At 38.8% G+C, this 27,168-nt stretch overlaps 5 protein-coding genes across 8 annotated transcripts; 3 read left to right on the plus strand and 2 right to left on the minus strand.

Moving 5' to 3' along the window:
- Positions 1-837: 837 nt before the first annotated feature.
- On the minus strand, positions 838-5,521 carry LOC307170667 (uncharacterized protein). Its single transcript, XM_079891872.1, has 4 exons — positions 4,769-5,521; positions 4,397-4,578; positions 3,668-3,764; positions 838-2,274 (listed from the first exon to the last, which is right to left on the minus strand). The coding sequence occupies exons 1-4, from the start codon at positions 5,061-5,063 to the stop codon at positions 1,418-1,420; spliced, it is 1,431 nt and encodes a 476-aa protein (XP_079747998.1). The 5' UTR covers positions 5,064-5,521; the 3' UTR covers positions 838-1,417.
- A 350-nt stretch (positions 5,522-5,871) lies between these two features.
- mif (macrophage migration inhibitory factor) lies at positions 5,872-7,937 on the plus strand. The gene is made up of 3 exons (XM_079893248.1): positions 5,872-6,234; positions 6,850-7,022; positions 7,252-7,937. Exons 1-3 carry the CDS (start codon positions 6,127-6,129, stop codon positions 7,316-7,318), a joined length of 348 nt encoding a protein of 115 aa, XP_079749374.1. The 5' UTR covers positions 5,872-6,126; the 3' UTR covers positions 7,319-7,937.
- On the minus strand, positions 7,346-9,670 carry selenoh (selenoprotein H). The gene is made up of 5 exons (XM_079893247.1): positions 9,569-9,670; positions 8,970-9,096; positions 8,514-8,656; positions 8,255-8,378; positions 7,346-8,153 (listed from the first exon to the last, which is right to left on the minus strand). Exons 1-4 carry the CDS (start codon positions 9,588-9,590, stop codon positions 8,272-8,274), a joined length of 399 nt encoding a protein of 132 aa, XP_079749373.1. The 5' UTR covers positions 9,591-9,670; the 3' UTR covers positions 7,346-8,153; positions 8,255-8,271.
- Positions 9,671-10,344: 674 nt separating this feature from the next.
- On the plus strand, positions 10,345-14,682 carry clp1 (cleavage factor polyribonucleotide kinase subunit 1). 2 transcript variants are annotated; one of them, XM_079893377.1, is made up of 6 exons: positions 10,345-10,421; positions 10,764-11,047; positions 11,133-11,240; positions 12,237-12,356; positions 12,458-12,595; positions 13,816-14,646. In XM_079893377.1, the coding sequence occupies exons 2-6, from the start codon at positions 10,772-10,774 to the stop codon at positions 14,509-14,511; spliced, it is 1,338 nt and encodes a 445-aa protein (XP_079749503.1). In that variant the 5' UTR covers positions 10,345-10,421; positions 10,764-10,771; the 3' UTR covers positions 14,512-14,646. The 2 variants fall into 2 exon arrangements, with proteins under 2 accessions (XP_079749503.1, XP_079749502.1); XM_079893376.1 differs by having other exon boundaries at positions 10,397-10,675; positions 13,816-14,682.
- Positions 14,683-14,825: 143 nt separating this feature from the next.
- zdhhc5b (zDHHC palmitoyltransferase 5b) lies at positions 14,826-26,241 on the plus strand. Of its 3 annotated transcripts, none has more exons than XM_079892403.1 (13): positions 14,826-15,143; positions 16,546-17,857; positions 17,940-18,061; positions 19,051-19,208; positions 19,317-19,489; positions 19,584-19,686; positions 19,813-19,904; positions 19,999-20,113; positions 20,885-20,993; positions 21,113-21,219; positions 22,165-22,913; positions 23,074-23,257; positions 23,947-24,010. In XM_079892403.1, exons 2-12 carry the CDS (start codon positions 17,721-17,723, stop codon positions 23,231-23,233), a joined length of 2,025 nt encoding a protein of 674 aa, XP_079748529.1. In that variant the 5' UTR covers positions 14,826-15,143; positions 16,546-17,720; the 3' UTR covers positions 23,234-23,257; positions 23,947-24,010. The 3 variants fall into 3 exon arrangements, with proteins under 3 accessions (XP_079748529.1, XP_079748531.1, XP_079748530.1); XM_079892405.1 differs by having other exon boundaries at positions 23,235-23,257; positions 23,947-24,000; XM_079892404.1 differs by lacking the exon at positions 23,074-23,257 and having other exon boundaries at positions 23,947-26,241.
- Positions 26,242-27,168: the final 927 nt, after the last annotated feature.

The following is a 27,168-nucleotide window of genomic DNA, read 5'->3' on the forward strand; positions in this document are numbered from 1 at the left end:
AGATCCCACAAAAAAAATATTTTATTATAAAGGTAGTTATTTTCCTAAGCAAATGTTACATTAACTAATGCAAATAAAGACTCAAAGAACACTGTGGACAATGACCATTTTTGTACTACATTGACCCTCATTTATTTTTTTTGTTTTTATTTTATTATTATTGTGTGATGTTTCGTACAGTATTTTTATTATATCACTGTATGCTCATGCTCCTTTTCTCGCAATAAAACAAACAAAAACGTTATGACTTCGTTAAACTAGTGCTCATTTCAAAGAATTGCTTGAAAACTGATTGACTCGAGAACTGCTCGGACTGATTAAATACAAAAAGGGAACAAATCGTTCGGTCCAATTCCAACGAAACGTTCAGAGCTGCTATTTTTGGGGGAAGGATTTTCCAACACTGAAAATCCATGTGCAAACAATATCATCAAGCATTTACAAACGCCTTTCATCTGTTAAACTTGAGGGGGAAATTATAAATCACAGGCAAATAAGCAAGGCGCATTTCATGAGGTGGTGAAGGCATAAAATGTTGAGCTATTCATCCGAATCTTGAGAAACGTTTATCTCTGGTAACTGGAATATTACCTTTGACTCTTGACTCTTTGATTGCTGGTCATGATTTGTTTGCACACAAAAGAAAATATTTTAAACAATGTGACAATGTTGGTAACCAGAGAGTTGACGGTAGCCATTGACTTCCATAGTAGAAAAAATAAATGCTGTCTGGTTACCAGCATTCTTTAAAATATTTTCTTTTGTGTTAAACGGAAGAAAGAATCTCATACAGGTTTGGGACATCATGAGGGTGAGTAAATGATGACAAAATGTTTTGAAAAAACATGAACTAGCCTATTCCTTTAATTACAAGACCTAAAGCAATACTGTTATCATCACAACAAATATTTCACTTCTGAATTAAAAACAACACAAAAGATACTTAAGAATGCATGAATAACACAATCGGTTATTAATAATAATCAAGTTTTTAAAAATGTCCTTGTTCACAAAAAATATTTCACAGTTATAAGTTGCTTGACATAACAAAATAGAGTTGTTTGCATTTTTGGAGTTGGAATAGAGGTGCTTGTTATGTTGCTATATATATATACACATTCTAACTGTGAATAATGAGTAAACAGTTTTTGAATAATAACAATAAATAAGAAAATCCACTTTGAGATATTGTCATTGCACTAGGTTAAGTGTGCCTTGCTTTGAGGTTTAGGGTTTGTGTACAAGTCAGTAAGTAATGAGATCATGTTTGGGGTAATTAAAAGAAGCATGTGGTAAGATGCAAATCGAAAAATTAGAAATACAGAAAATAATATGAAGAATAAGGTCTTTTGAGCACTGCAAATCTGACTAGTTAAGGTCTAGTATTGTGTAAGATTCTCACGAACAGTGTATAACATTAAGTGTTATACAGACACTGATGCTGCTTGAACTGCTCAGTATCGCTGAATGTCTGGTTGCACTGAGAGCAGTGGTGGGAGTTTCGCAGCGGTGGGAGTTTCACCGTTGCATCTCCGATGTGGATGTGCTGATGCCGTTTAAGGTATTCCACTCGACTGAATCGTTTCCCACACGCCCCGCACTCGTACGGCCTTTCACCCGTGTGGATGCGCTGGTGCCTCTCCAGGTTGCCGAGACGACTGAAGCTGCGGCCACACTGCGGGCACCTGTGTGGACGCTCACCTGTGTGAACCAGCTGATGGCGTTCGAGGGACCGCGAGTGCGTGAAGCGTTTGCCACAGAGTTCGCAGTGGTGCGGCTGCTCTCCCGCCTGCACGCATTCGTGGTTCTTAAGGCTCCAGGCATGGCCGAATGCTCTCCCGCACACAGAGCACTGATAAGGCCGATCCTCGGCCGCAGGGCACGAGTGCTTCATGAGGTCAGACGTGGAGTTGAAGCCGCTGCCGCACCGTGCGCAGAAATGCAGCATGTCCCCGCTCTCTCCTCCCGACTCCTCTTCCTTGTTCGTAGGGGCTGGTGGGAGTTCTGTAGGGTCTGCCCTATGTGAGGAGGACGACATACCCTGCTGAGAGCTGCATAAACCGTCTAGTCCGATGAACGCCACACCTTCGGATCCACACGCCTCCTGAGACGGGCTGCCCAGACCGGACTCTGCCTCCTCACGTTCACGCTCCGCCTTGAGGGCCGTCTCCAGTCCACTGAGCTCGTCTCCAACAGTCATCGTCTCCGCCGCTTGCCCCTCCCACACTTCAGCAGCAGTGGATTCAGGGCCAGTAGAGGCGGGGCCCATTTCTCCTGCAGACACAAATATTCATTTTAGTACAGTTTAGTTTGCACATTAAGGATCTACATTTGATCTATTTAATGCATCATTGCTGAATAAAAATATTAATTTCTAAAAAAAAAAAAAAAAAGTACCGACCCCAATTGTTTTCAAAAATCCATTTTTGAAATAAAAACTTTTTTTGTGTGTGTATTTAATCACCCATCATGTTGTTCCAAACCTGTATGCTATTATCCCCCCCCCCCCCCCAACAGAACACAAATGAGGAACTTCTAAAGAATTTACACACTTTTCTATAGAACAGCAATTCATGGTGCCCACGACTGTCAACTAGCTCCAAAAAAAAAAAAAAAGAAAACTTGCAACATGACAGCCATGGTCCCTATATACAGTGCTATGCATAAGTTTAGACACCCATGCTAAAGTTGACTAAAAAGAGGAATAAAAAATCATCTTTTGGAAATTGAACTTAATGCCTTAATTTAAAAAATTAGGAAAAATCCAACCTTTAAGGACACCAATTTTCTTTGTGAATGAATAATGTATCGTAAATAAATAAATGTTCTTCCTTAAAATACAGGGTGCATAAGTTTGGACACCCCTATGTTAAATTCCCATAGAGGCAGGCAGATTTTTATTTTTAAGTATTTTTTATTTGTATTTTTTTAGGATACTATGCATCCTGATAAAGGTCCCTTGGCCTTTGGAATTAAAATAGCCCCACATCATCACATAGCCTTCACCATACCTAGAGATTGGCATGGGGTACTTTCCATAAGATCATCTCTCAATGCAAATCAAACCAGCTATTAGGCTAACTGAAATAAAACCATGCCAATCTCTAGGTATGGTGAAGGCTATGTGATGATGTGGGGCTATTTTAATTCCAAAGGCCAAGGGAACTTTATCAGGATGCATAGTATCCTGGATCCATGAAGTATCTGGCCTTTAAAAAAAAAATCTCTATGGGAATTTAACATAGGGGTGTCCAAACTTATGCACCCTGTATTTTAAGGAAGAACATTTATTTATTTACGATACATTATTCATTCACAAAGAAAATTGGTGTCCTTAAAGGTTGGATTTTTCCTAATTTTTTAAATTAAGGCATTAAGTTCCGTTTCCAAAAGATGATTTTTTATTCCTCTTTTTAGTCAACTTTAGTATGGGTGTCTAAACTTATGCATAGCACTGTACTGTTAATGTATAGAGAAAAAGTGTACATGCATATTGTAAGTGTAGTGTGTTTCTCCTTTTGTTTCACAAAAAAACCATACAGATTTAAAACAATATAAAAATGGAGTAACCAATGACAGAATTGTGATCTTCGAGTAAACTATTCCTTCAACTGTTGGAATCACAAAAAAACAACCGTTTTCCAAAACAGAGCATTGCAGTGCTTACCGTGGGTGGGACTGGGGGAGGGAGGGCTGGTTTCACTTTGGTTCATCTGTAGAGCCTCTTGCAACAGCCTCAGGGAGTCTGATCTGTAGCCTTCCACCTTTATCCATCATCCCACAGAAGCAGAAAGAGCGAAAACGCAAGGTGTGAAATAAATTCCCTTTGTTCATAATAATGCATCTCTTTTAAAACTGATAATAAACACTTAAGACACATCTGAGGTGGGAGTAACAGTGTTACTTATGTGCTGTTATTTTAACATTTAAACTTGTTTTAGTGCAATGATGGCATTTTAGTTTGATTGGCAGGTAAGTGGGCGGTCCTGAAGAAGCTGTCATATGCTTTTCTGACAACCTCCAATAGTCCACTTGTGGTTTGAGCAACAAGGTGATAAAATGCATGAACCCTATTCACACCAGTAATTAACATTGTCCAATTTTGTTCTGATCTATCTAGCAGTCTTTGCATTTTTTGGGAATATGAATTACATTATCTCAATCTAGAGGGAAAGACAGTGACATCAGTGCTGAATTACAGTTTCTATAATTGTTGTCAACAATGATGGGTTATGATCTTTGGGCAGTTTTTGCACTTGCAAAATATACTTTGAAATTAGTTTGAGTTTTCAAAATGGGATTGTTCTCTTCAGACCATTCTGTCCGTAGCCCTCTGCATCTCCTCTCTCTCCTCCACTCCCTGCAGCTCATTCCTAACATCCGATTGGCTACTCACCTCCTCTTTAATGCCGGCCACCTCCTTCCTCTCCCCAGAAACGCATATCCTTTCCTCCTCCTCCCCCTCCCCACCTCCTTCAGTTGGCAGATGGACACGGAACACGTCCCTCCTCTCATCCCTCACTCCTCCAGTCCCCTCATCCCACGCATTAGCACTCCACTCCTTCCCTTGCTTGCCTCCTGAGAGAGAAAGAAGGGAGGGGGAAGAGAGGAGAGAGGAGGACAGGAGGGGGAGGGAGGAATCCAAAAGAGGAGGAGAGGGAGGAGAAAGAAACCTGAGAACTGAGGAGCAGGTCGCCATTATGGTTTCTCTCTTAAAGCACGATAAAACAGTATCACCCAATGAATCCGAGTTGGCCAGTGCGCTTACTTTGGAGATCCGTTCTTCGCGCTTTGCGCACGGTGTCCTCCGCGCCAAGCAGACCAGACGCGCGCCGACTGGCCGCCCAGCCCATGCCATATTTGCGTTCGTTTCTCAATTTATTCTCCGTCAGCCTCAGTCTCAATTTCAGAGCTTCGTTCTCTTTTCTGTTAAGAGAGATTTCCACCAGGTAGTCGTTCACCGTGTCCTGGAAGAGTTTGGTGATCTCGCACACGGATGCGCGGACCAAACTGTCCATGACAGCGGTCAGGTGCGCTTGAAAGGTCTTGACCGATTCCGCCATAGCTTTACTAGTGTTCAGTCGCACATGTAATAAATAAAGTTGTGCCCAAAAAACTATCAACGAATCCCTGTTACGCCATATATCAGCACCAGTTATAATTCATGTTTTTAAACATCCGCTTTACAACAACAACAACAAGACTTAATTTAAATGCGCATGTGGTTAAAATAATCTGACATCAACAGTGGCAACGGCTGGCACCCGTAACTTTGTACACAGCCAATGGAATGAACCCTGTTCCTCTATCTTTAAGCCAGCGACCACACAAATCAAACCCTCAAAAGATGAAATTCCACTCCAGATGACCGCACAAATATCGTGGTCGGCTAAAAAAGATCTGTGTTCATGTTTTACCGGTGTTTATGCGCTATCAACGGAACAATTTCACCCAGTCGCGACCACCCCTCTCAACTCAAGAGGTTTTAATTCTCGCCTACAATATTATTTCCGGATGTCGCGTTCTGCGCATGCACAGAGCTACCGTAATTACCCGAAAAAATGGACCCACGAAGGGTCAAGGCTAGCTTAGGCAGCTAGCCCCTGCTGGTAGTTTTTTTTTCTCTCTCTCCATTGAATAAACACATTGACAGTTATACAATTATGCATACAAAATTAAAACACATTAAAGAAAAAAAAAATGAAATACGAAAATTGTCCTTTTTTTGTTGCAAAGCACTTTGAGCTGCATTCCTCGTATAAAATGTGCTATAAAAATAAAGTTTATCATTATTAAAACATGTTTCAGCATTTGATAAAAATATAAACAATAAATAAAATAAATAAATAAAAATATTTTAAACTTTAAATTACACCCAAAAAGAAAAGATGGCAGTTTGTGCATCTCGGAGTTCTGGGGCTGCTTGCGCCAGCCGAGCAACAGTGGAATGCAACGGATCTACACAGTCAAATCTTTGTGTCATACGGTGTTTTACGGTAACCTACAAGAAGTACTACTGGCATCGTGGTTACTTGCCGTATTCAACCAGGGCTCACATCTGGACACATTCCCGAAGGCGTTGGTCCTTCTACCTTGCACTATTTAGCCTGTCTCTCCGTTGCAGTCATGCCGATGTTCGTGGTGAACACAAATGTAGCAAAGGACTCGGTTCCTGGTGAGCTGCTGTCGGAGGCCACGCAAGAGCTCGCCAAAGCGATGGGCAAACCCGCGCAGGTGAGCAGACTGCATTTTTCTTGTTTTTAGAATAAAATAAAAACATATTGCATTGCATATGCACTGACTTTGCATATCAGTCTGCATGGAATGAGGAACTAATTACTGTTACGAGTCTACGAAACATACACGAGACTCTGTTATCCTCTTAGCTGTAACTCATGTCATTGGATTAAATTGTTTTAACCCTAAATACATTTAGGCAGCCTGTGTATCATTATTGATTGTTTAGATTTAAGCTAGTTTAGTGATGGGTCCGACTCATTTCCTTGAATCATACTTTCGAACGTTTCAAAGAACCAGTTCAAAAAAACGATTCATTGATTCTTTTACGTCATGACGCAATATCGCGTTACATCAGTGACATCACAGAATGAATCTAAAACGTTCCAATAAATCCATTTGTAGGGACTTTTTGCTGTTTATCAGGATTTACCAATATGATCCCTTGTATTAAATTACTGTGTATTTCAGTTCAGTGTTTAGCTGCAACATTATAATAAACCAAATATGCATTTAAATCACACGATACTAAAAGTATATATTTTTTTTTATTCAAAAGAACTGAATTATTAACTGTTTAATCTTGTCTGTCTTTGTATTGAAATGTGATAGTATATTGCCGTTCACATCATCCCGGATCAGATGATGATGTTCGGTGGAAAAGGAGATCCGTGCGCGCTCTGCTCCCTCACCAGCATCGGAAAGATCGGGGGCGCGCAAAATAAGCAATACTCCAAACTTCTTATGGGCTTGCTCAACAAACACCTTGGCATTTCACCTGACAGGTACTTGTAAATCCACACAATATAGCTGTCTCTCTTTTACCAGAAGAACATTTAACAATGAAAATAAAGCTTTAGCTTCCAAACTTCAAATTAATTTTAGTTGTTAAAATGCTTATGCATGCATTTATATTAAATTTAAGATCTGCTCTTCATATTGTGGAGGATTAGTACGTGTCAAATTTAGCGTAGTGTTTGTTTGTTTAATGAAGCTTCTTGTATTGCTTTTCAGGATCTATATAAACTTTGTTGATATGGATGGAGCCAATGTGGCTTGGAACAGCACCACCTTCGGATAAAGAAAAGGGATGTATGGCTTGACATAAGGCTACGGTTTCTACTCCAGCTTTACTCAGAGAAGAGCCATTGGGAGCATAATGTCTTCAGTTGATTTAGTCTTATAACAAACAGCACTTACTGCTTACAGCAGAGACCATCTTTTGACAATAAAGTTCTCTTTAAACTGTATTGAGATGCTGTGTTTTTGTTATACATGCTTCTTGAAAGCACAAATGCTCAGGAAGTCAATGTTGATAAAGGAATTGTATAATCTGTAAATGCAATATTTTTCTAAACCTAGTTCCAGATTGTGATTGAAATTTCCTTCAGTCCGAGGCTTATTCATTCGAGCCTTTACATTTCCCCAAAAAAGAACTTGTTAGTACTTATTAGTTCTGTTATTAGTATTAGTTACTAGTAATGTAATGCATTCTTTTTTTCATAAAAAGTAACTAATAAAAGCAATTAGTTACTTTTTTAGGGTGTAATGCAATGTTGTAACATTACTTTAAAAGTAACTTTCCCCAACACAGATTAACATAATGATGGTGCAGATTAAAGGGAGATCAAGCAAGATTTATTTGTATTCAAACAGAAAAAAAGAAAGAAAGAGAAAAAATGTGCTTTACCAAACTATAACATGGAGTTCTATAGAGGGACAGGTAACAGCAATCTAGAAACTAGTCATGTCAAAACAGAACATGAAGAGTATAAGAGCTTAACAGAAGAAACCAGGCACGGTCAATTATCCAGTCCAGAACAAAAGAGCTGATCATCAGAAAACAGACGGGGAGATTTTCCCATTAGTCCATTAACATCATTATGCATCCAATGTCCAGGAACAAAGACGACTGACTAGAGGGAGAAAATAAATTATGAAAGGATCACTTTATTGTGATTTACAAAGCTATAATATGTTAAAAACAAGTTAATAGCAAAAAAATGCATCTTCTAACCTGTCTCCTTATAATTTCTACTTGCTCTTCAGCACTTCTTTCAGGGCAGACACCACTTCAGCAGGATCGGGAAACTTCAGTTTGCGTGGAGGACCCTTCTTAATGCCAGACCACAAAACAAACTCTGTTCAGGAGAAAGAAATACAGAGGTAGCATGTGTGAATAATTCTTTGGACATCCATAGATTGTGGCTGTACAATCTTGTTACTCAATGGGATCAGAAAAAGACATGTATATGGATACTGGTTGGCAGTCTTACCTTTATCTCCCTCCATCAGTGTGACCTCAAAGCTGTTCCGCCGAGGTTTCTCTGGATTGAGCACCACGTGAAGTTCAGGGTGCGAAGCCGCAAGTGCCTCACGCACACCTTCCGCATTCCGCCCGTAGACTCGTCAGCTTTTACTGTAAAACAGCAAGAATATAAACATGACTCATATATAAAACTTTTTTTTTAATTATTAAAGGGCAATATCTGCCACCTGCGAGTCATTTTTAAGGGGCGATTTTACCTTTTTGAGGGAGTTTCATTTTTCTAACAATAAGAGGACACGAACAATATATGTAAAACCCTACAATTGATTGAATATATTTCTTCTTTTAATATGGCTATAAAATCAAAGTAGCAAAACAAAGCACTTGTAAATAACACACAAAATATTATTACACAGTGTAAACAGCATGAACTCATTTTTAATAACTAGCCATGTGTTCTCACCAATGCTCGATGACGACCCTTTGTCCTGTTTCTTCATCTTTTTTCTCTACTCCATCAAGCTTTTCTTTTTTCTCTTCCACTGCAGCTGCTTCTGAATCTACATCAGCCTTACGCTTCCGACCACGACCTGCATATTTAGGTGGATCACAGTGTTTTTAGTTTGCATACATCAAGATAAACTGGTAACCAAGGAGATATATATATAATTGAGCCTAAACAAAGACAAAATGCATTTATGACCATTTTGATCACAAAACCACTTTGCATAATACTTATTGTCCTTATAGGTTATAGGACATTTAAATCTGCATCCCATCAGTTGTGAACAAACCAATCAGTCAACCTATAGGCTAGTTCTTGGGTTATACAAGATATGCATTCATAATCTTTCACAAGTTAATTAGACGATCTTAAATTTGAGGGGTTGTATAAGAGATGTGTTAGGCGTGACCTAACACAACCACATTGACTCCTACTGAAAATACAGAACCTGACAAACACGAAAACTCATAACCTGCTAATGTGAAGCGCAGCACAAAAGATTCAAGTAATCAGGTCTAGTTTCAAGACCACATATAAACGTTTTCAGTGTTACACACCTGATTTGGACCGAGTCGCCATTGCTGCAAGCCCGCAACGGTGAGGACTGAAGAGTTTGGCGGGTTGTGTATATTGCAGAAAAAGTGTTGAATAATGCTGTGAAAGTTAGACGGACAGTGCCGCCTTTTGGTGTGGAAAGACTTGACAGTCTTGCAGTCAATGTATTTTTGAAGTTTTTGCTTAAAAACATTGAAAATGTCCCGGTATAAGGGTGTCATGTGTTATACAGGATTCATTTGTTTAACTGCAAGTATAAATTTCAACTTACAAATACAAATATTAATTTTACAAGTTCTCACATTCAAATTAGCAAGCTCTCGAGTTTTGCTACTGTTTTACCTTCATAATAGGAACACTTTTTCCAAGTTCCAGGTTTCTCAGAAGCGGAAGTCGTGATTAATAAAATGAATACTTTAATGAATTAAATATATATCTTCACAAGTAAAAGACAAAACATAGGCCTATACATACCCCCAACATTTGTATTGAGACTATAAATAATGCAAATTAAATTAAGAAATAGCCTAGAACAAATAGAGTGACATTACATAGGACTTTTTTTTTTTTTTTACTTCTGTCACCAAGAGAAATTCCTTGTATATGGACTATATGGACTTGTATAGATAAAGCAATAAAGCTCTTTCTGATTCTGAACACATGTTTTAGAATAGTCCGATTTTTCTATTCTTTATTTATATGAAATTTACGGAACACAGTCATATAGTTTAAAATTCAGTCAAAATACAGTAAATAATCTGTGCAATGTTATCTGCATGCTGAGAGAATGTTGGTCATTGGTCAACCATCGCATGACATCATCTACACGCGACACGGCACGGCTTCATCAGTGTGGTATGTTGGTTTGACAACAATCTGGTCTGCAGGGAAGAAATAAGCGACTATTTGTAAATAACTAGGTGTAGTTTGAACAGTGGATGTTTGGAATAGTGTAGGCACGTTACGCTATATTAAAAATATTATTTGCAAAAGCCACGTTAACAAGCTAATTGTGTAGCTAACGGTAACAGGCTAATTCAGTGTGACATAATTCAAATAAAACACGTTTTTTTGCCTAAATATTTCATAGAGGGGACGAATTCAAACAGGTATGGCACAATAATTTGTTATCTTATCATGTTTAAGAATACAAGTAGCTCGCAAATTTTAAACATTCTAGTTCTTTCTCTGTCACAGCCTGAGCCATGACTGCAGAAGCCCCAGAAAAGTCAGCCGAGGAGGGCCTGAGCTCGTCGGGCAGTGCTGGGACTTCAGGCACACGATTCGACTTGGAGAGAGAGACAGAACTGCGTTTTGAGGTCGAAACAGGAGAACGAGTCCATCTCGAGCTGTTCTCCGGTATGGCAGAGGTGTTCGGATCCGAGCTGAACCGAAATAAGAAGTACACGTTCGGGCCAGGCTCTAAGATCGCTGTGTTCACCTGGCATGGCTGCACTGTGGCACTTTCAGGCAAGACAGAGGTGAGAGAAGTTAAAATGATGTCAGAGGCTTTAATGACAAGGAACGAAGAATCAATTCAAACATGTCTGTCTTCCATAAATATAGGTGGCTTATGTGTCCAAAGATACACCCATGATGCTGTATCTCAACACCCATGCAGCTCTAGAGCAGATGAGACGTCAAGCGGAGAAAGACAATGAGAGAGGCCCTCGGGTATGTTAACAGGCAATTTATTTCAAAAGTGTGGGGTCAGTAAGGTTTTATTTGAAAGAAATTAATACTTTTACTCAGCAAAAAAGAATTATGTTGATCAAAAATGACATTAAAGTCAATGTTACCAAAGATTTCTATTTCAAATGAATGATTTTCCTGTCTGTTCATCAAAAAAATCCTGAAAAAATTATCACAGTTTCTACAAAAATAATAAGCAGTACAGCTGTTTTCAACATCGACGGTAATAACGGTAATAAGAAATGTTTCTTGAGCAGCAAATCAGTATATTAGAATGATTTCTGAAGGATCATGTGACTCTGACGGCAGGAGTAATGATGCTGAAAATTCAGCTTTGCCATTACAGAAAACTTTGTAAATTGTAAATTGTAATAATATTTCACAATATTTCTGTTTTTATGTATTTTTGAACAAATAAAGAAAAGAGACTTTTTCAAAAATATAAAATAAAAAAAATACCCTCTTTTGAATAGTCAAGTCACCTTTATTTATATAGCACTTTTTACAATACAGATTGTTTCAAAGCAGCTTTGCAGTGAAAAGAGAAAAAATAATGCAACCAAGTTTGTTTTGGCTGCACAGCAGATCTAGAAGAAAATAGCGTCATAGTCCAGCTTAAGTTCAGTGATGGTTCATTTTTGTTGTAAAAAAGTTATTAATTTAGTTCATTTATATATATAGTTCTCATATAATGGTGTCAGTTCTGGCAGATCAATAATAATGTTGAATATTATGTGTCCCCAACTAAGAAAGCCAAAGACGACAAAGGCACTACAATTGTAGCGTATATATTAAGAGTGGGAATATTTAGGCACATCACAATTTGATTGGATTTCAATTACGATTCAGAGGGCTGCGATGTGATGATGATAAAATGATAATCAATGCATCTGGATGCATCTTTTATTTTCTATACAGGATTTCTTTTTTTCTCACTGTGTGACTATATATGTGGTTAAACAGGGTTTGTTGTCATAGGTAATGGTAGTCGGACCAACTGATGTGGGAAAGACAACATTATGTCGAGTGTTGTTGAACTGTGCTGTGCGACTGGGACGAAGACCTACGTTGGTAGAATTGGATGTCGGCCAGAGCAGCGTGAGTAAAGGATGCCTGAAGGATCAATGCAGATCTGCTAAACATTACAGAATTGTAAGAAATGAAAAGCCATATGCATGTTTAATTGTTCTTGTCTTTAGATCTCTGTGCCTGGAACCATGGCAGCGCTGTGCATTGAGCGTCCTGCTGATGTAGAAGAAGGCTTCTCTGTGCAGGCTCCGCTTGTCTTTCACTTTGGCTCCACCACACCAGGAACAAACATCAAACTTTACAACAAGGTAATGGCAAAGTTGCACTTAAGGGATTGTTGTCTTTATACTTCAGTGATACACTGAGCTTTGGGCCATAAATTATTGGAGCAGATTGATCTTGGCCCCAAACTATCCTGGCACTGTTTAATCAATAATAACGAGAAGAAGTGCATTTATCTTTCAATTAAACGCAGCTATAAAGTCTCACTCTTCTTCTGTAATTGTTGATGCAGAAACAGCAAAGTCAGTTTTTGTAGCAGTAACTGAGGGAAAAGAGGTACTCACTGGTTGCATTGTGACATTGTGCTCATTTTTAAAATTATTTCAGAGAAACAGTATCAGTATTACTAGGGTGAAAGAGTTTAGTATCAATAATCATCTTAGCTTTGAGTAGTAGGACTGTTAAAGAAAACATGTAATCAAATGGTTAACCCATTAACTTGTTTAATGTACGTTCCTGTTTTATGATGCTTGGTCCATTAGTGCATGTTATTCCAAATTTAAAAGTCAGTCTTTTTTTGTCTTTTTTTTTAATGAATAGTACTTACTAAATATTTAATGTTGTATACTGGTATAATATGAAATGTTTTAACTGTTTCTGTTTCTTTCTCTTTTTTTTAATATTTGTATTAATATTTTTGTGTGATATTTTTTTGTCTGATTGTAATACAGTACTGTTCAAAAGTTTGGGGTCAGTAATGTTTTGTTTTTTTTAAGAAATTATTATATTTAGCATATTTTTATTTAGCAAGGATGCATTAAATTGATCAAAATTGACACTAGACTTTTACATGTTTGCAAAAACATTTTTTTTCTTTCTATTTATTAAAGAATCCAGAAAAATGTATCTCTGTTTTCACAAAAATATTAACCAGCACTACTGTTTTCAACATTTATAATATTAAGAAATGTTTCTTGAGCAGCAAATCAGAATATTAAAATGATATCTGAAGGATCGTGTGACACTGAAGACTTGGAGTAATGATGCTGAAAATCCAGCTATGCCATCACAGGAATAAATATTTAATTAATAGTTGTTATTATATTCAGCCTGTGTGAGCATTAGAGACTTCTTTCAAAAACATTAATAAGTCTTACCGACCCCAAAATATTGAACGGTAGTGTATGTCAGATTACTGAAGTAACAGGTTGTAAATGCTGTTTCATGTTGACTTCACTATGCATCATCCAGATAAATTAAAAGAATGTGTTATAATGAATGTCTCTCTTTTTCTCTTTGTGTGTAGCTGACTTCAAGCCTTGCAGAAGTGTTTTCCCAGCGCTGCGAAGTGAACCGCAAAGCTAGTGTGGGTGGCTGTATAATCAACACATGTGGCTGGGTCAAAGGTTCAGGCTACCAGGCACTGGTCCACTGTGCCTCCGCCTTCCAGGTGGATGTTGTTCTAGTTCTGGATCAGGAGCGCCTCTACAATGAGCTTAAACGTGACCTGCCACACTTTGTACGTGTCGTCCTTCTGCCAAAATCCGGTGGCGTGGTGGAACGCTCCAAGGACTGCCGGCGAGAGTCACGGGACGAAAAGATCCGGGAATACTTCTATGGTTTCCGTGGAACTTCCTTTTACCCTCACGCCTTTGATGTGCGCTTTTCAGATGTGCGCATTTACAAGATTGGTGCGCCCTCTATCCCAGACTCCTGTCTCCCCCTGGGTATGTCTCAGGACGACACCCAGCTCAAACTCGTCCCAGTCAGCCCCGGCAGGGATTTGACCCACCACGTGCTGAGTGTGAGTTCGGTGGAGGATGAAACCGAGGTGGGTGCGGGTCAGAGCAGAGGGATTCTAGAGAGTCCGGTGTGTGGCTTTATAGTGGTGACAGCGGTGGACACACAAGCTCAAGTGATGACGGTACTCTCACCGGCGCCCAGACCGCTGCCACGACACACTCTGCTCATCATGGACATTCGCTTCATCGACCTTAAATAGGAGCATACAAGTATTTGTCGCAATGTTTGGTTTTCAAAGGGCTAATTTTAATAATTTTGTACATTTGTAAAAGCTGCTGTTATTTTATTTTTTTAATAAATTCAATTGCAATTGTATATGTCCTTCTGAACATACAATAAAACAAACCAAAAAACAGTTTGACTACGTTATTATACATGCCATTTTTTCTTCATTGAAATTGCATCCTTTGAGCAAACAAATTGAGCAATTATTATTTGACATGCTATAGTGTGTAGTAGACACGAATCAATTCCGGATCTCAGTCTGGATGTCGTTTGCCGGTGTCCCGAAATGATGCTGGGCACGAAGAAGAAGATGATGATTCCTTGTTAGGGGTTTTATTTTTGGCTTATCAGACTCTGCATCGGATAAACGACTTGGGGAGTTTTCAGCCCCGGGCGTATACACAGATCAAAAGCCCTTTCCCGGGCCGTAGAAAGACACGGAGATTAAGGGAGAGAGCGGATAGAGAGAGCTGAAGCTCCTCTCCCATCAGATATTACCGCTAACCCGGGCCAGGATGCAGAAGAGAAACCAAGTCTCCAAATCACAGGATGTGTGAATAAACGCTAGCCATTTAAAGTACGTAAAGTGGGGATATACGACACAGAGTGAGTATATACCAGTGGATGTCATTCATAATAGATGTGTTATTTATTTAAAAGCGTTTAGGCTCAAGTTGCGATTTGCTTTTGCTCTGTTTTGAAATCGGATCAATAGCACCGCGTTTCAATTTCCTTCAGTCGAGGCTGTAACAAATGGAGTCCCCGGCTTGACTTTGCGGCCTAGTTAAACAGAAGGCAAAACACGATGTGAAAAGTTAAATTATCGTATTTTACTCTGGTTTATAAGTTATTTGTGCTACTACTTAATCAATATGCATTCGTTCTGTGTTTTGAAGTCTTGTTTTACTGTGTAATGTAGTATTTTGGAGGACTATAGTCTTAGCTGGGGTGATAAGCTTACGAACACGGGACAAAACCGTAGGGTTTTTTACTCTGAATTTTGCTTTTATTTTTTAAATTGTTTGTTTTGATATTTAAGTAATATTGGGACTCAATTCACCAGTTTGGTTTGTGTTTTTGCTGTAGTGAATGACTACGTCCGCCAACGAGTTGCCTAACGTTACCTAGACAGCGTTTTTATGCATTATATAGTTCTATAATATTCAAACGTGTGCTATGCACATATAAAGCCAATAAACGTCTAGGTAGGTGGACAGCTCAAAACAATTTTAAATGTAAAATTTCCCTTCCTTGAAGTGCATCTATAGTAAACTGGACCTGTCTTGTAAACATTACAGCTAGGCGGTGAAAAACCATTGTAGTCACTGTTTTACAAGACTATTTAATTGTTAAACTGACCGTTGTAGGTCAGTGACATCCTAACATAATTTTCCAGTTTATTATTGATTATGCGGTCTGGTCAGATATCATCTGACATCCATCATCCAGTTAATTATTGATTTAAAAGTTGATGGTCTGATATGATTTAACATGTTTATTAATTAATCAAATCAAGATATAATTCCTATATGAACTGAATCAGTTTTCAGGTGTTACTGTGAATGAAGACAGCAGAAGTAGCTGCAAGAAAAGAAGATTATGAGTCGTGTAATAAGGCTTGTGTTTGCAAGGCTCAAGGGCACTGCGTGGTCAGTGGGACAGCAAAGCCAAGGAGAAAAAGGGGATTGTAACAGGGGGATGGGTTTGGGGGGAATTGTATACAAAAAAACCTGGTGTAGAATACAGGAAAAAAGAGGCACACCCTTTCCTGGTGAGTCAGAAGTTGTGACACAGAGCAGCAAACGCATGATCAGGTTTCAACATGATGTGTGTGTACACATGTAGGTTTCACAATTCATTGCTTTATGTTTCGCTTTGTTCATGTGATCATTCGTTTGATACGGGCTGCTTGTAAATGAAATGGAACCGGTATGGAGACTGTCAAGAATCTGTAAGATCAGGTCATGAGTTCACATCTTACGTGTTTTATTATCTCCTCTTCTTATAGATACCGCTCAGGCCTGTTAAGGAAACAGAAAGGAGCAGGGCAGCATTCTAGACTCATCAGTGTCATCCATGTGAGGAAAGAAAGGCCTCATGGGACACTATGCAGGGGTAAAATGGTTTTGCACACTCATGTGTCACCAAGACTTGGAGTTTTCAACCCTGGACATATACGGATTGCGTGCAATTGCTGTGGTGGACACGCACTCAGTTGCGGGCGTTGCTTTTTTTCATATGAACCTCTGAAAAACAACTCTGCCACGTTATCATGTGGATTTCTAAACTTGCAAGATTCGTGTGATTGCGACCTGGGAAACTGTTTTTCCAGACCTGTTTTTCTGCTCGCTTTTCGGCCAGTTTGTCTCTTATCGAAGTGTGAGAATAGTTCACCCCAGAAGAGTGGAAAATGAGCTCTCATTTAGGGCACAAGACATCAAGAGCTCTGTTTTATATTTTGTTCTAGTAATTACAATCTTTTCTTAGACGGACTGCTCCAGGGGGAATCCAGACTCCCATTGAGATTGTAGAAAGAAAGTCTTTTTTTTTTTTTTTTTTTGTCTTGTAGTTTATTTTTTTCCTCATACTTTTTTGTTTCATTGTATACCTCCCACCAAAACTTTTTTCTTTCTGAAGTCTGACATCATACTCACATGGGCTCATCTGCTGTGATGCTTTAAGAAATATGAGATTGGTCTCTGAGCGATATACTGTATGAATGGCTGTACTCAAATTGCTGCTTCCTTTGAGCTCTTTTTGGTGTAACATGGGGCTTACCAGAGATTTGCACTAAAAGAGCTTTGCTGTCACTTGATTTTCCTTTTAATGACCAAATCTTGTTACATTCAAGCCATATGAACTTATTTTTGATTAAACTAGAGCTATTTTTGTATTACAGTAAAGTCGTGGTATCGCAAATTATGTGTATATGAATTGAGTCTATTTTTTATGTATCAGCACAGACGTATACAAAAAAACATCTGCACTATTTTACGTTAACATTTGATTTAAGGACAGAAATGCACCTTGATTTGTGAGAACATTATTCTGTTTATATCAGTTTCACTAAAGTTATTATGGCCATAGCTACACACCATCCTCACTCAGGTGAGAGACAAGCTTTCTTCTCTCTCTGACAGCTTCCCCCTATTCCCCAGTTTTTTTTTTTTTTTACTCCTCCAAATGCCTGTGGCTCTCAGTGTGGGCGGGGCTCTTGGAGACCCCTCCCCATCTCGCCCATTCCGCCCCAGTCGCTATGTGCCTGTGTCCGCAGCAACCGCCTTCCTTGTGGGGGCCACTACACTGTTTCTCTGTTTCACGTGAGTAGAACCTAAATGTATTAATTCAGAAAGTCAGTGTCTCAGTATTACTGTACGTGTAATGAGAGAAATCTCTGTGCAGGTGTCCGTGGCTGTCAGAGCGGATCTCCTCCACCATTCCACTCTATAATGCTGTGGTCTTCCTCTTCACACTGGCCAATTTCTGTATGGCCACATTCATGGACCCTGGCATCTTTCCTAGAGGTACTCACTTCAGTTTATGTTTATGTAATTTACATTGAGAAAATGTGAGTAAATCCTGCTTAGTTGTGTGAAGGTGGGTGGCTCTGGATATAAGGGGCACCTCAATACGACGAAAGGGCACTTTCGCTTTCACTTTCATGATTAAAAGGGTTGGGGCTACCCCAAAATATTTTACAATATTTACTGTTTTTACTGTATTTTTAATAAAATAAATGCAGCCTTGGTGAGACTTCTTTCAAAAACATTTAACAAAATCTTATTACCCCAAGCTTTTAACTAGGGATGCACCGATATGAAAATATCGACACCAATAACCGATAATTCTTTATATTTAAAAGCCGATAACAGATATAAATCGTGCATCCCTACTTTTAAAACTAGTGCACTTTACTGTAAAAATTGTATATATATATTAGTGCTTTCAGTTAAACGCGTTATTAACGGCGTTAACGCAAACCCATTTTAACGGCGTCAATTTTTTTATCGCGAGATTAACGTTCTTTTTGGCCTAGCAAACTTTGTAGTTTTTTTTCACATGCTGTTGCAACAACTAGTAACGTTAGAAAAAGTACAACACCACACCGGATCTAGCTAAACCGGAAATAAAACAACAGGCACGCTGCACACACTTGTTTGGGCACACACTTTTCCATGTTGATAAGAGCATTAAATTGAGAAAAAAATAATGTTACAAAAAGAAATCAAGGGACATTTAGAATAGATACAAATGTGCGATTAATTGCAAGGAAAACCTGCAAAATCGGCAGTGTATCAAACACTTGTTCTCCCCACTGTATATATATATATATATATATATTATATTATATTATATTATATTATATTATATTATATTATATTATATTACATGTGTAATAAGAAAAAATGTTTTCATTGTGAATTACAATTTCCTTTAATTTTTCTTTTGGTGGGAAAGTATGACCTGGACAGTATTGTGTTTGACCTGTGACGTGTGTACGCATGTCTTACAGCTGAGGAAGATGAGGATAAAGAGGATGATTTCCGGGCTCCGCTTTATAAGACGGTGGAGGTGAGGGGCATTCAGGTGCGGATGAAGTGGTGCTCCACGTGCCGCTTTTACAGACCACCGCGCTGTTCACACTGCTCCGTGTGTGACAACTGTGTGGAGGTACTCACATATTCACCATAGTTTCACACTAAAAAAAGTCTTCAGTGTTTCGGTTATAGTCTTGACTTTGATTTTTTATTGTCTAAATGTGTGTATGCATGTGTTTAGGAGTTTGACCATCATTGCCCATGGGTGAACAACTGCATTGGGAGGCGGAACTATCGTTATTTCTTTCTGTTCCTGTTCTCGCTCACTATTCACATTATGAATGTGTTTGGCTTCAGTCTGCTATACATCCTCCATCACACTAAACAACTGGACCAGGTCCACGCTGGAGTCACGTATCCTTTACACATAATGCACTCACATACGCATATGCACATAAATACACATCAACCTGTTCTGTTCTGTTGGTATCCTTAACACGCTACTCAGTATGGCAGTGATGTGTGTAGCTGGTCTGTTTTTTGTCCCGGTTGCGGGACTCACTGGGTTCCATGTTGTTCTTGTAGCCAGAGGGAGAACGACCAATGAACAGGTGTGTCTGTGTGTGTGTTCGGGTGTGTCTTTTGTCCACATTGTGTGTGTTTAGTCGAACAGAATGATGTTATTTTCTGCCTCATTTCCAAGGGCGTGTTTTCAATTTTCCTCTCTTCACCCTCAGGTGACCGGGAAGTTCAGAGGCGGCGTTAACCCCTTCACACACGGATGTTTGAAAAACATTGCACACGTGCTGTGTAGTTCGCAGGCGCCCAGGTTCAAAAATCTTATTTCCTTACAAATAAAAATGTGTTTTGCAGATTTTGTTGAAAATGAAGTTCTAATTGTATGTAAATGTTTTTTTGGGCAGGTATCTTGGTCGCTTACGAAAGCCTCGTTCTGTTCAGGTCCAGCCACCATTTTTGCGGCCACCTCTATCTGAAGCCCAGCTAGCTGCTAAAGTCCTGGATAATGGCATCCAGCAGGTACAAACATCTTATCACACCTTTTTTCATCATGCTAACATTCATGGTTTGCAGCCGCAGTGCTTTCCAAATGGAGTAGGTCTGTACTGGTAGTTTTTTGTTTTTGCGCAGTGTAAATTGATTCAGTAAATAAATAAAGATAATGTAATAAATATAATATGATAGATAAACTATAATAGATCAACTTAGAGATTTGTGCTGGTAACAGAAAGGTTGTAGGTTCAAAACATAAAGCGAAACATAATTAGACATTGATTGATAATAATTTGAGCAGTGTTTTTGAGCCATATTTGGACTTTTATATTAAATTATTTGTTTTTATTATTGTTGGACCGCCAATAAGTGGTCATTAAATTGCTTATTTAATGCATTATAATAATTAAAATATTCACAATAAATTTGATATGTAATTGTTGTAGCCTAGTAATTATTTGGATACTGCTGTGCAAAAAAAAAAAATCATGAATACAAAAATATTAAATATTGGTTCTGCTTTTCTAACATTTACACACACAAAAAAAAGAAAAAAAATCTATATCAGTCACCCTTTTCCATTCTTACCTCCAAACTTGACACTATTTAATATTTGTCATGCTCTAGTCTTTTCGTTTCAGCTATCTCTACAGCTGAAATGATCAACTTGCTTTTGAAAGTAATTGACGTACAATGCTAAAGATCTCTTGTTAAGAGTAGGTTCATAAAAACCCTTTAGACGAACAAGCTATTTTTGATAAGAATTGCTCTGTGTGTGTGTGTGTGTGTGTACTTCAGTCTAAAAGTAGTCTGGAGATAATGGAGAGTCAGTCCACTGATGCTGATCCACCTCCACCACCCAAACCAGAGCACAGATACCCTGGGCTGCCTCACACACAAAATGAAGGTTAGTGCACATGCATCATAGATGTCAGACCATGAGTAATATTACTTTTTCCAATGAGGTCAAGTAAAGATAAAAGGAAAATATAATATACTTTTATAACAATCTTTTCTTTCAATCAGAGTGCAGCTTGCTGAACGAGACTCCACCCACACCTTCATTGTATAAATATAGGCCGGCCTACAGCAGCCCAGGAAAAAAACAAATGGCCTCCACACATTCCAGCAAGGTAAGTCTAAGTGGAGTACACATAAGTTCAGGTACAGAAACTGTCAAATATATTTTTTTAGTTGAAGACAACCATGATGCACTTTGCATTGCATTTTTTCCCCTTTTTTGTTAATCCTTTCTTTTATTATTTTTCTTGATTATCTGAAATCACTGGCAGTCAGTGAGCGAGTAAGTTTAGATGTGAGTCGTCTGTTGTTATGGTGTGTTTTGCACCTTGCTCTTGTGTTTTGTCATTTTGACTCTGCAGTTGTTGCGTTTTATTCAAGCTGGACTCTTTCCTGTTGCCGTTTTCCTCATTCTGAAGCATAACTTGACTCCTTTCCTTCATCCATTCTGTAAAAAATGGCATGAATCTAGTGTCAAATCCTCCTTGATTGTTTTAAACATAATTCTTGTGCCTCCATACGTGCTTACGGAGCCCCCAAGGGGACATGGTGATGGGGAAAAATATGAGATGGGAAGAAAAACCGTTTCAGCACTTTTGCGTTCGCTCACCTTTGGATTTTGCTGAGACACTTTACGTCCGTTCGCAAACTTTTGCATTCGCTCGCAAAACGTTTGCATTTTATAATGTGCTATTTTGAGTATTTTAAACTTGCAGTGACTGTATTTTGCCCCAGTCTGTTTAATTAAGTAAAAGAATCTCAGATACAGGATTTATTTTTGTTCTCAAAAGCTCTGAAATATAGTTTTTCTATGCTTGTCAATGTGGTCGAACGCAAAACTTTGCACAAGAATGCAAAAGTTTTCCAAGCAAATGCAAAAGCATTTAAATAAAATTTTTCCTACAATCTCCAATGTCCCCTTAGGGGCTCCGTACGTCCCTTTTATACAGTGTGGTTTGCTCAAACTTTCAGTTGTGTGTCATCCTTCATCTCTTCGGTGATGCTTCAGCTGTCAGGAACGTTTGGTGTACACTTTCTGTCTTTCTATTTCCTCTCAGATGAGTCGAGGGAACAGTATGACCGAGTCTCCCTCTGTCCCCGTCACCACTGGGCAGCCCAGCTACCTCTCAGACCCCAGTTTGTCAAGCCGAGGGGGTGCAGGGTGCCGTGGGGGAGGGGAGGGGGGTAGAGCAGGCTCGGGGGGGCTGGGTGGGGCTTCTGCGTTTGGCGGGCGATCTTACCCTTCTTTTACAGACACCCTCCTCCAATCAGCAGCAGCCTCTTGCTCCTCAAGCCTTCGCTCTGCCCAAACGGCCCACAATGCCCTTGGGCCCCTCATCTCTGAGGGTACGACCTCCACTAGCTACAAGAGTTTAGCCAATCAGACGCGCAACGGCAGCTTGTCATACGAAAGCCTGCTGACGCCCTCCGAAAGTCCAGAGTTTGAGTCTGCTGCTCATGAGCTGTCCCCGCCCAGACCGCACCCTCCGAACTCTCTTAGCACAGTACCGGGGCCCCCGCCTATTTTGGGGTACACGTCCCCTTTCCTGTCTGCTCAGCAAAGGGAGGGCTCTCTCCAGGCCTGCCCTGCCCCCCTAAGACCCTCCCCCAACAGAGCTTTCCTGCGCCCAACAAGCTCACCCCCTTCTCGAGCTCCACCCCTTTCTCCTCGCGCTCGCTCATTGGGCTCCCCTCCTCCTGGCCCTGCCCCTGGCCATACACCTCTGGGCAAATCACTGTCCTACGGAGGTGGCGCCGAATTACAGCACCGCCCCTCTACATCAGGGGGCGGGACTCCGATGCCGAAGTGAGTAATGCCTGCAGATTTTAGCCGTCTCTCTCTTTCCCCGCCCCCCCCCCCAAAAAAAACCTGCACGCCTGTGTGTGTGATGGTCAAGTAGAACATTGAGGTCCAGTGTTCGTGATTGTGTTCATTTGGTTTGGTCTCTCTTCTTCTCTTTGTTCAGTAACACTGTCTCTTTCTTCCTGCAACCCATGGCCACTCTACTGTCCCTCGAATTTCTGTACGCACCCTCTATCTTTCTCTGCCCTTTTTCCTTCTCTGTTTTCTTTCTTTACGTTCGTCTGCTCTCTTCTACTCTCCCTCCTCCTGCCTTGTGGCCATAAGGATGACTATGTCTCTGTGCTAAGGTTCGTCTTATTTTGCTAATTTTTATGTCTTAAAAGTCAACATATTGGAAAACCGTAATATTTAACATTTCTACCTCTGAAACAACTTCCTTTTCGCCTGACATTGCCAAGGTGGATTAGACAGCTGTTGTAGTTCAAATAGCTTTTCTAAAATACTTAATACAGCAATTTCTGAATATTATAATATAGAGTTCTGCAGAGATTATGTATTTTTGTAGGCAGCACTGAAGTTAGTGTCACCCTGGTTCCCTTGCCAAAAACACAATAGGAATTTTTCATTGGCTTTTGGATTATTGCAGAAATAAACTGTGTACAACAAAGGTTTCATGATGAACACATTTTGTTCATCATGATAATCTTCACAAATGAACACAACTTTTATGAATTTTTAAGCCTAAATACAACTGGCAGAAGTAAAAAGCTAAACGTAGACTGTAAATGAACTACACCATGTTCACTTGACTTCAACGTCACCATTAAGCTATTATGGTAAAAACTGGCTTGTAATTTAATGTTGACTTGAAACCTTGTTTGTGAATGTGTCTTGCTTGCTTTGTCTCTGTTACATTTAATACATATATTCCTACAACACTTTCAGTGGTGTTTTTGGCTTTATTATTACCTTTTCCACATGTATCTAATTTTGTTTCACATTTCTCTCTTTTTTTCCCCTCCCACCAACCATTCAGCTCGACTTTTAAACAAAACGTGGCCAATCATCACGTCCACTCACACAAACCTGCAGGAGGGGTGAAGAAAGTGACTGGTGTTGGAGGAACAACCTATGAGATTTCAGTATGAACTACTGACAAGAAGGAATCAGGATTCACTCTGCGGTTTTTGCCCTCTGAGCCTCGATCAGATATGTGTAAAGCTGCTCAACCACACATGCAAAAAAGCATATAAAGGACTACAAACACAAATCGTAAGTGTTTCCCAGTCAAACTTCATCAGTCACTGTGGAGGACATACACTGAGAACGTGGACCAGTGAAGACAAGTCTTACAGCATTTGATTTTTTGAATATCAATATGGTACACAAATAACACAGACTTTCATAGTTATTTAAAGAATCATTTGGTACTTCAATGTATTACCTATCGATTTGTACACAAGACTGTCAGATGATCAGTGGACATTCAGCCTTAGTAGGCGGGACCATGTGAGACACACTGCTGTCTCACCCAGAATGACGTCAACAGAAACCACAAACCTCTCAGCAGTCAGCCAATAAGCATTTGAAACATTTAGGACATGAATCACTGTTAAATCTTGCATATTCCACAGTTTCAAACCTTTGAAGGGACAGTTCACCTAAAAATTAAAATTCTGTCATCCTTTAACAACCTCAACCTCTATTTTCTGTGGAACACAAAAGAAGATATTTTAACAAATACTCTTTTCCAGACAAAAGTGTCCAGAGTCAGCAAATACAAAAAGAGCACCATAAATGTGGTCCATGCGAGTTCTAAAGTAATAAGTAGGGATGCACGATATATCATATATATACGTTCATTGTTAATGTTATCGTTATCTGCCCGATAATAAAATTTGGCAGATATATTAAAGCCTATAAATAATGGATTTTTTTCCCTTTAGCTGAGGCACAGATGAACAGACATTCAAATGCACACTGTTTGCCAAGATGGTTTTGAATTGCTCGAAATATGATTGGAATCACTTCAAAAAAGGAAAATACAGTTTAGTGCAACATACACAGCGCAAGTCTGTAATACAGGCTACATAAAATTCTAATGAGAACATTATAATTGTGTGCTTGGGACATGGATTTTAATGGTGCGACTTTTGTTTTTGTAATCAGGCTCTCCAAAATTATATACAAATTTGGATTTAGATTGATCGGCCAATATATTGGTTATCGACTCTCAAATATAAAGAATTATCGATATCGGCCAAAATTTTCATATCGGTGCATCCCTAGTAATAAATTTCAATCTGTTCCTCACAAAAGCTATCTTAAGTCATTATTAACTGCAAATTCAGCCATGAGTCACAACTCTCAAATTGAATTTTCGCAGACGAATCGAGCACAAAACGCAAGAATTACATTTAGTGTTGTTGACATGACATATTTGAAACGTGCATGTGTGCTTATCACAGAATTGTAATTTTTGGGTGAACTATTCCTTTAATTTATTTCTTAGTTCTTTTTTTTTTTTTTTTTTTTTTTACAGGTACAGATGTATATTATAAGTATAACGTTTGATAAAGAAGATAATATTAAAATGCAGGCATATATGATGTATGATTGTTTGTTTTAGGTGGGAAGGTGTTTGTCAGATTTATATGGCTGCATCAGCCAGATGAAATTGTCAGCCAAAGAGACTCATGACAGATAGCACACTCGGCAAGTTGGAGCGAATGTATCTGTGAAGACACAAGTTGCTAGAGCACAACATTTTAATCGAAAGGTCATTTAGATTAAGTACTGAAGATATCATATGCAAATTGTAACTTAGTGTCAGCGTGTCCACCAATCGAGGGAGATACTCTGACACATGGTCAGCCAATCACAAGAGAGTTTATTTATTCAGCCAGAAGAGGCCAGTGCAAGTACATGCTGGATGCACCATCATATGGATGGGGACATTGATTTTTAAATTTCGTTCTTTTATGTTTTTTAGTTGTGTTTTTTTTTTAAACTGGACATTGGTTAAAATAAACAACCAGAGTGCAGTTATCTCCTCCTAGATATATAAGTTTGATTGTATTCGTCTATGTGAGAGAATGAGTGTGAAATTTTAGTTTAACTTACCTGACTGTACAAGAGCACATTCCAGCTATCCTTTTGGTTCAGATCAGAGGTCATTCACGTCTTTTGTCTGGCTTTTGAGGTCTGAGGACCAGCGGCCGGTCAGTGTAAGATATAAAAGCCGCTTATGCAGAGACACATGCAAGGTTTTTTTAATCTTTTGTCATTTCCACCATGGCCTTATGATGCCTTTTTAACTGTTATCAAGGGTATTTCAGTCTGTATACTGGATCTGAGAGATGACGGTTAGATTGTTGTGTTGAGTTTTGGGGAAGAATGCAGACTCTTTTTAACCCTTCTGTATTCCTTTAATGCCGCTGACTCTGAGTCATATGAGCAACACATTTTCAACAGAACAATAAATGATTCAAGAGTGAACACATGCTAAGTTTCCTCATTTTACACTGCAATGTTTTTAAACCATTTTGTCATGATGTACAATGCATTTCAGTAGGTGGTTCAGGTGTAAAGATTGTAAAGAATCAGTTCAGGCACCTGCTTCACTAATAACAAACACCATCTGGAAATGCATCTCTTGCTCTGGAGAATTCAGCAAGTAAATGGTGGTTTAAGTGCTTTTGGGATTTGGTTAAGTACACGTGGTAATCCTTTGGCAAAAGCCACTAAGGCTGACACAAATCTTCTAGTTCAATACCTTTCAGAGGTCAGAGAATACGCAGACGGGAGCAAATAAGCTAAAATAAAATAAAATAAAAATGGACTAAAGGAAAGTAAAGGAAGGACACCAAACTTTGAGGCACTAATGACATTTTTTTTTTTTTTTTCAGATTCTCTCAAAGAAAAGCCTTGTAGTATACTCTTAATTGAATTGGTCGTGCATAAAATAAAACTTATTGAGTGGTTCTTGTATATGGAGTCCCAAACCTGAATAAACAAAAAATAAATAAGTGTAATATAATAGGAAAATAAATAAAGGAATATCTGACTTGATAAAATGAATACATTTTTTATTAACCTAAGTTTAGTCCTGAATTATTGTATTACTTTTTTGTATTTATTTTAACATTATTTTTATTTTTAACTTTATATTTAATTTATTTGTGCATTCTTATATCTTTATTTTTATTTAAATAAAATAAAATATACTTTTTCTATATTTATCTCCATTCTTATAGAG

Source organism: Squalius cephalus (assembly GCF_949319135.1).
Source record: "Squalius cephalus genome assembly, chromosome: 14".
In the NCBI taxonomy this organism is placed as follows: Eukaryota; Metazoa; Chordata; class Actinopteri; order Cypriniformes; family Leuciscidae; genus Squalius; species Squalius cephalus.

Bases quoted from the DNA above. Each gene is read 5' to 3' on its own strand.
- LOC307170667 (XM_079891872.1), bottom strand. From the start codon at position 5,063: ATGGCGGAATCGGTCAAGACCTTTCAAGCGCACCTGACCGCTGTCATG. The intron at 4,579-4,768 runs GTAAGCGCACTG...TTTCTCTCTCAG, and splicing joins GCGAAGAACGGATCTCCAAA to GAGGCAAGCAAGGGAAGGAG. The intron at 2,275-3,667 runs GTAAGCACTGCA...TTGTGTCTGCAG, and splicing joins CTCCCCCAGTCCCACCCACG to GAGAAATGGGCCCCGCCTCT.
- mif (XM_079893248.1), top strand. From the start codon at position 6,127: ATGCCGATGTTCGTGGTGAACACAAATGTAGCAAAGGACTCGGTTCCT. The intron at 6,235-6,849 runs GTGAGCAGACTG...GAAATGTGATAG, and splicing joins CGATGGGCAAACCCGCGCAG to TATATTGCCGTTCACATCAT. The intron at 7,023-7,251 runs GTACTTGTAAAT...ATTGCTTTTCAG, and splicing joins CTTGGCATTTCACCTGACAG to GATCTATATAAACTTTGTTG.
- clp1 (XM_079893377.1), top strand. From the start codon at position 10,772: ATGACTGCAGAAGCCCCAGAAAAGTCAGCCGAGGAGGGCCTGAGCTCG. The intron at 11,241-12,236 runs GTATGTTAACAG...TTGTTGTCATAG, and splicing joins ACAATGAGAGAGGCCCTCGG to GTAATGGTAGTCGGACCAAC. The intron at 12,596-13,815 runs GTAATGGCAAAG...CTTTGTGTGTAG, and splicing joins ACATCAAACTTTACAACAAG to CTGACTTCAAGCCTTGCAGA.
- zdhhc5b (XM_079892403.1), top strand. From the start codon at position 17,721: ATGCCTGTGGCTCTCAGTGTGGGCGGGGCTCTTGGAGACCCCTCCCCA. The intron at 20,994-21,112 runs GTTAGTGCACAT...TCTTTCAATCAG, and splicing joins GCCTCACACACAAAATGAAG to AGTGCAGCTTGCTGAACGAG. The intron at 21,220-22,164 runs GTAAGTCTAAGT...ATTTCCTCTCAG, and splicing joins CCTCCACACATTCCAGCAAG to ATGAGTCGAGGGAACAGTAT.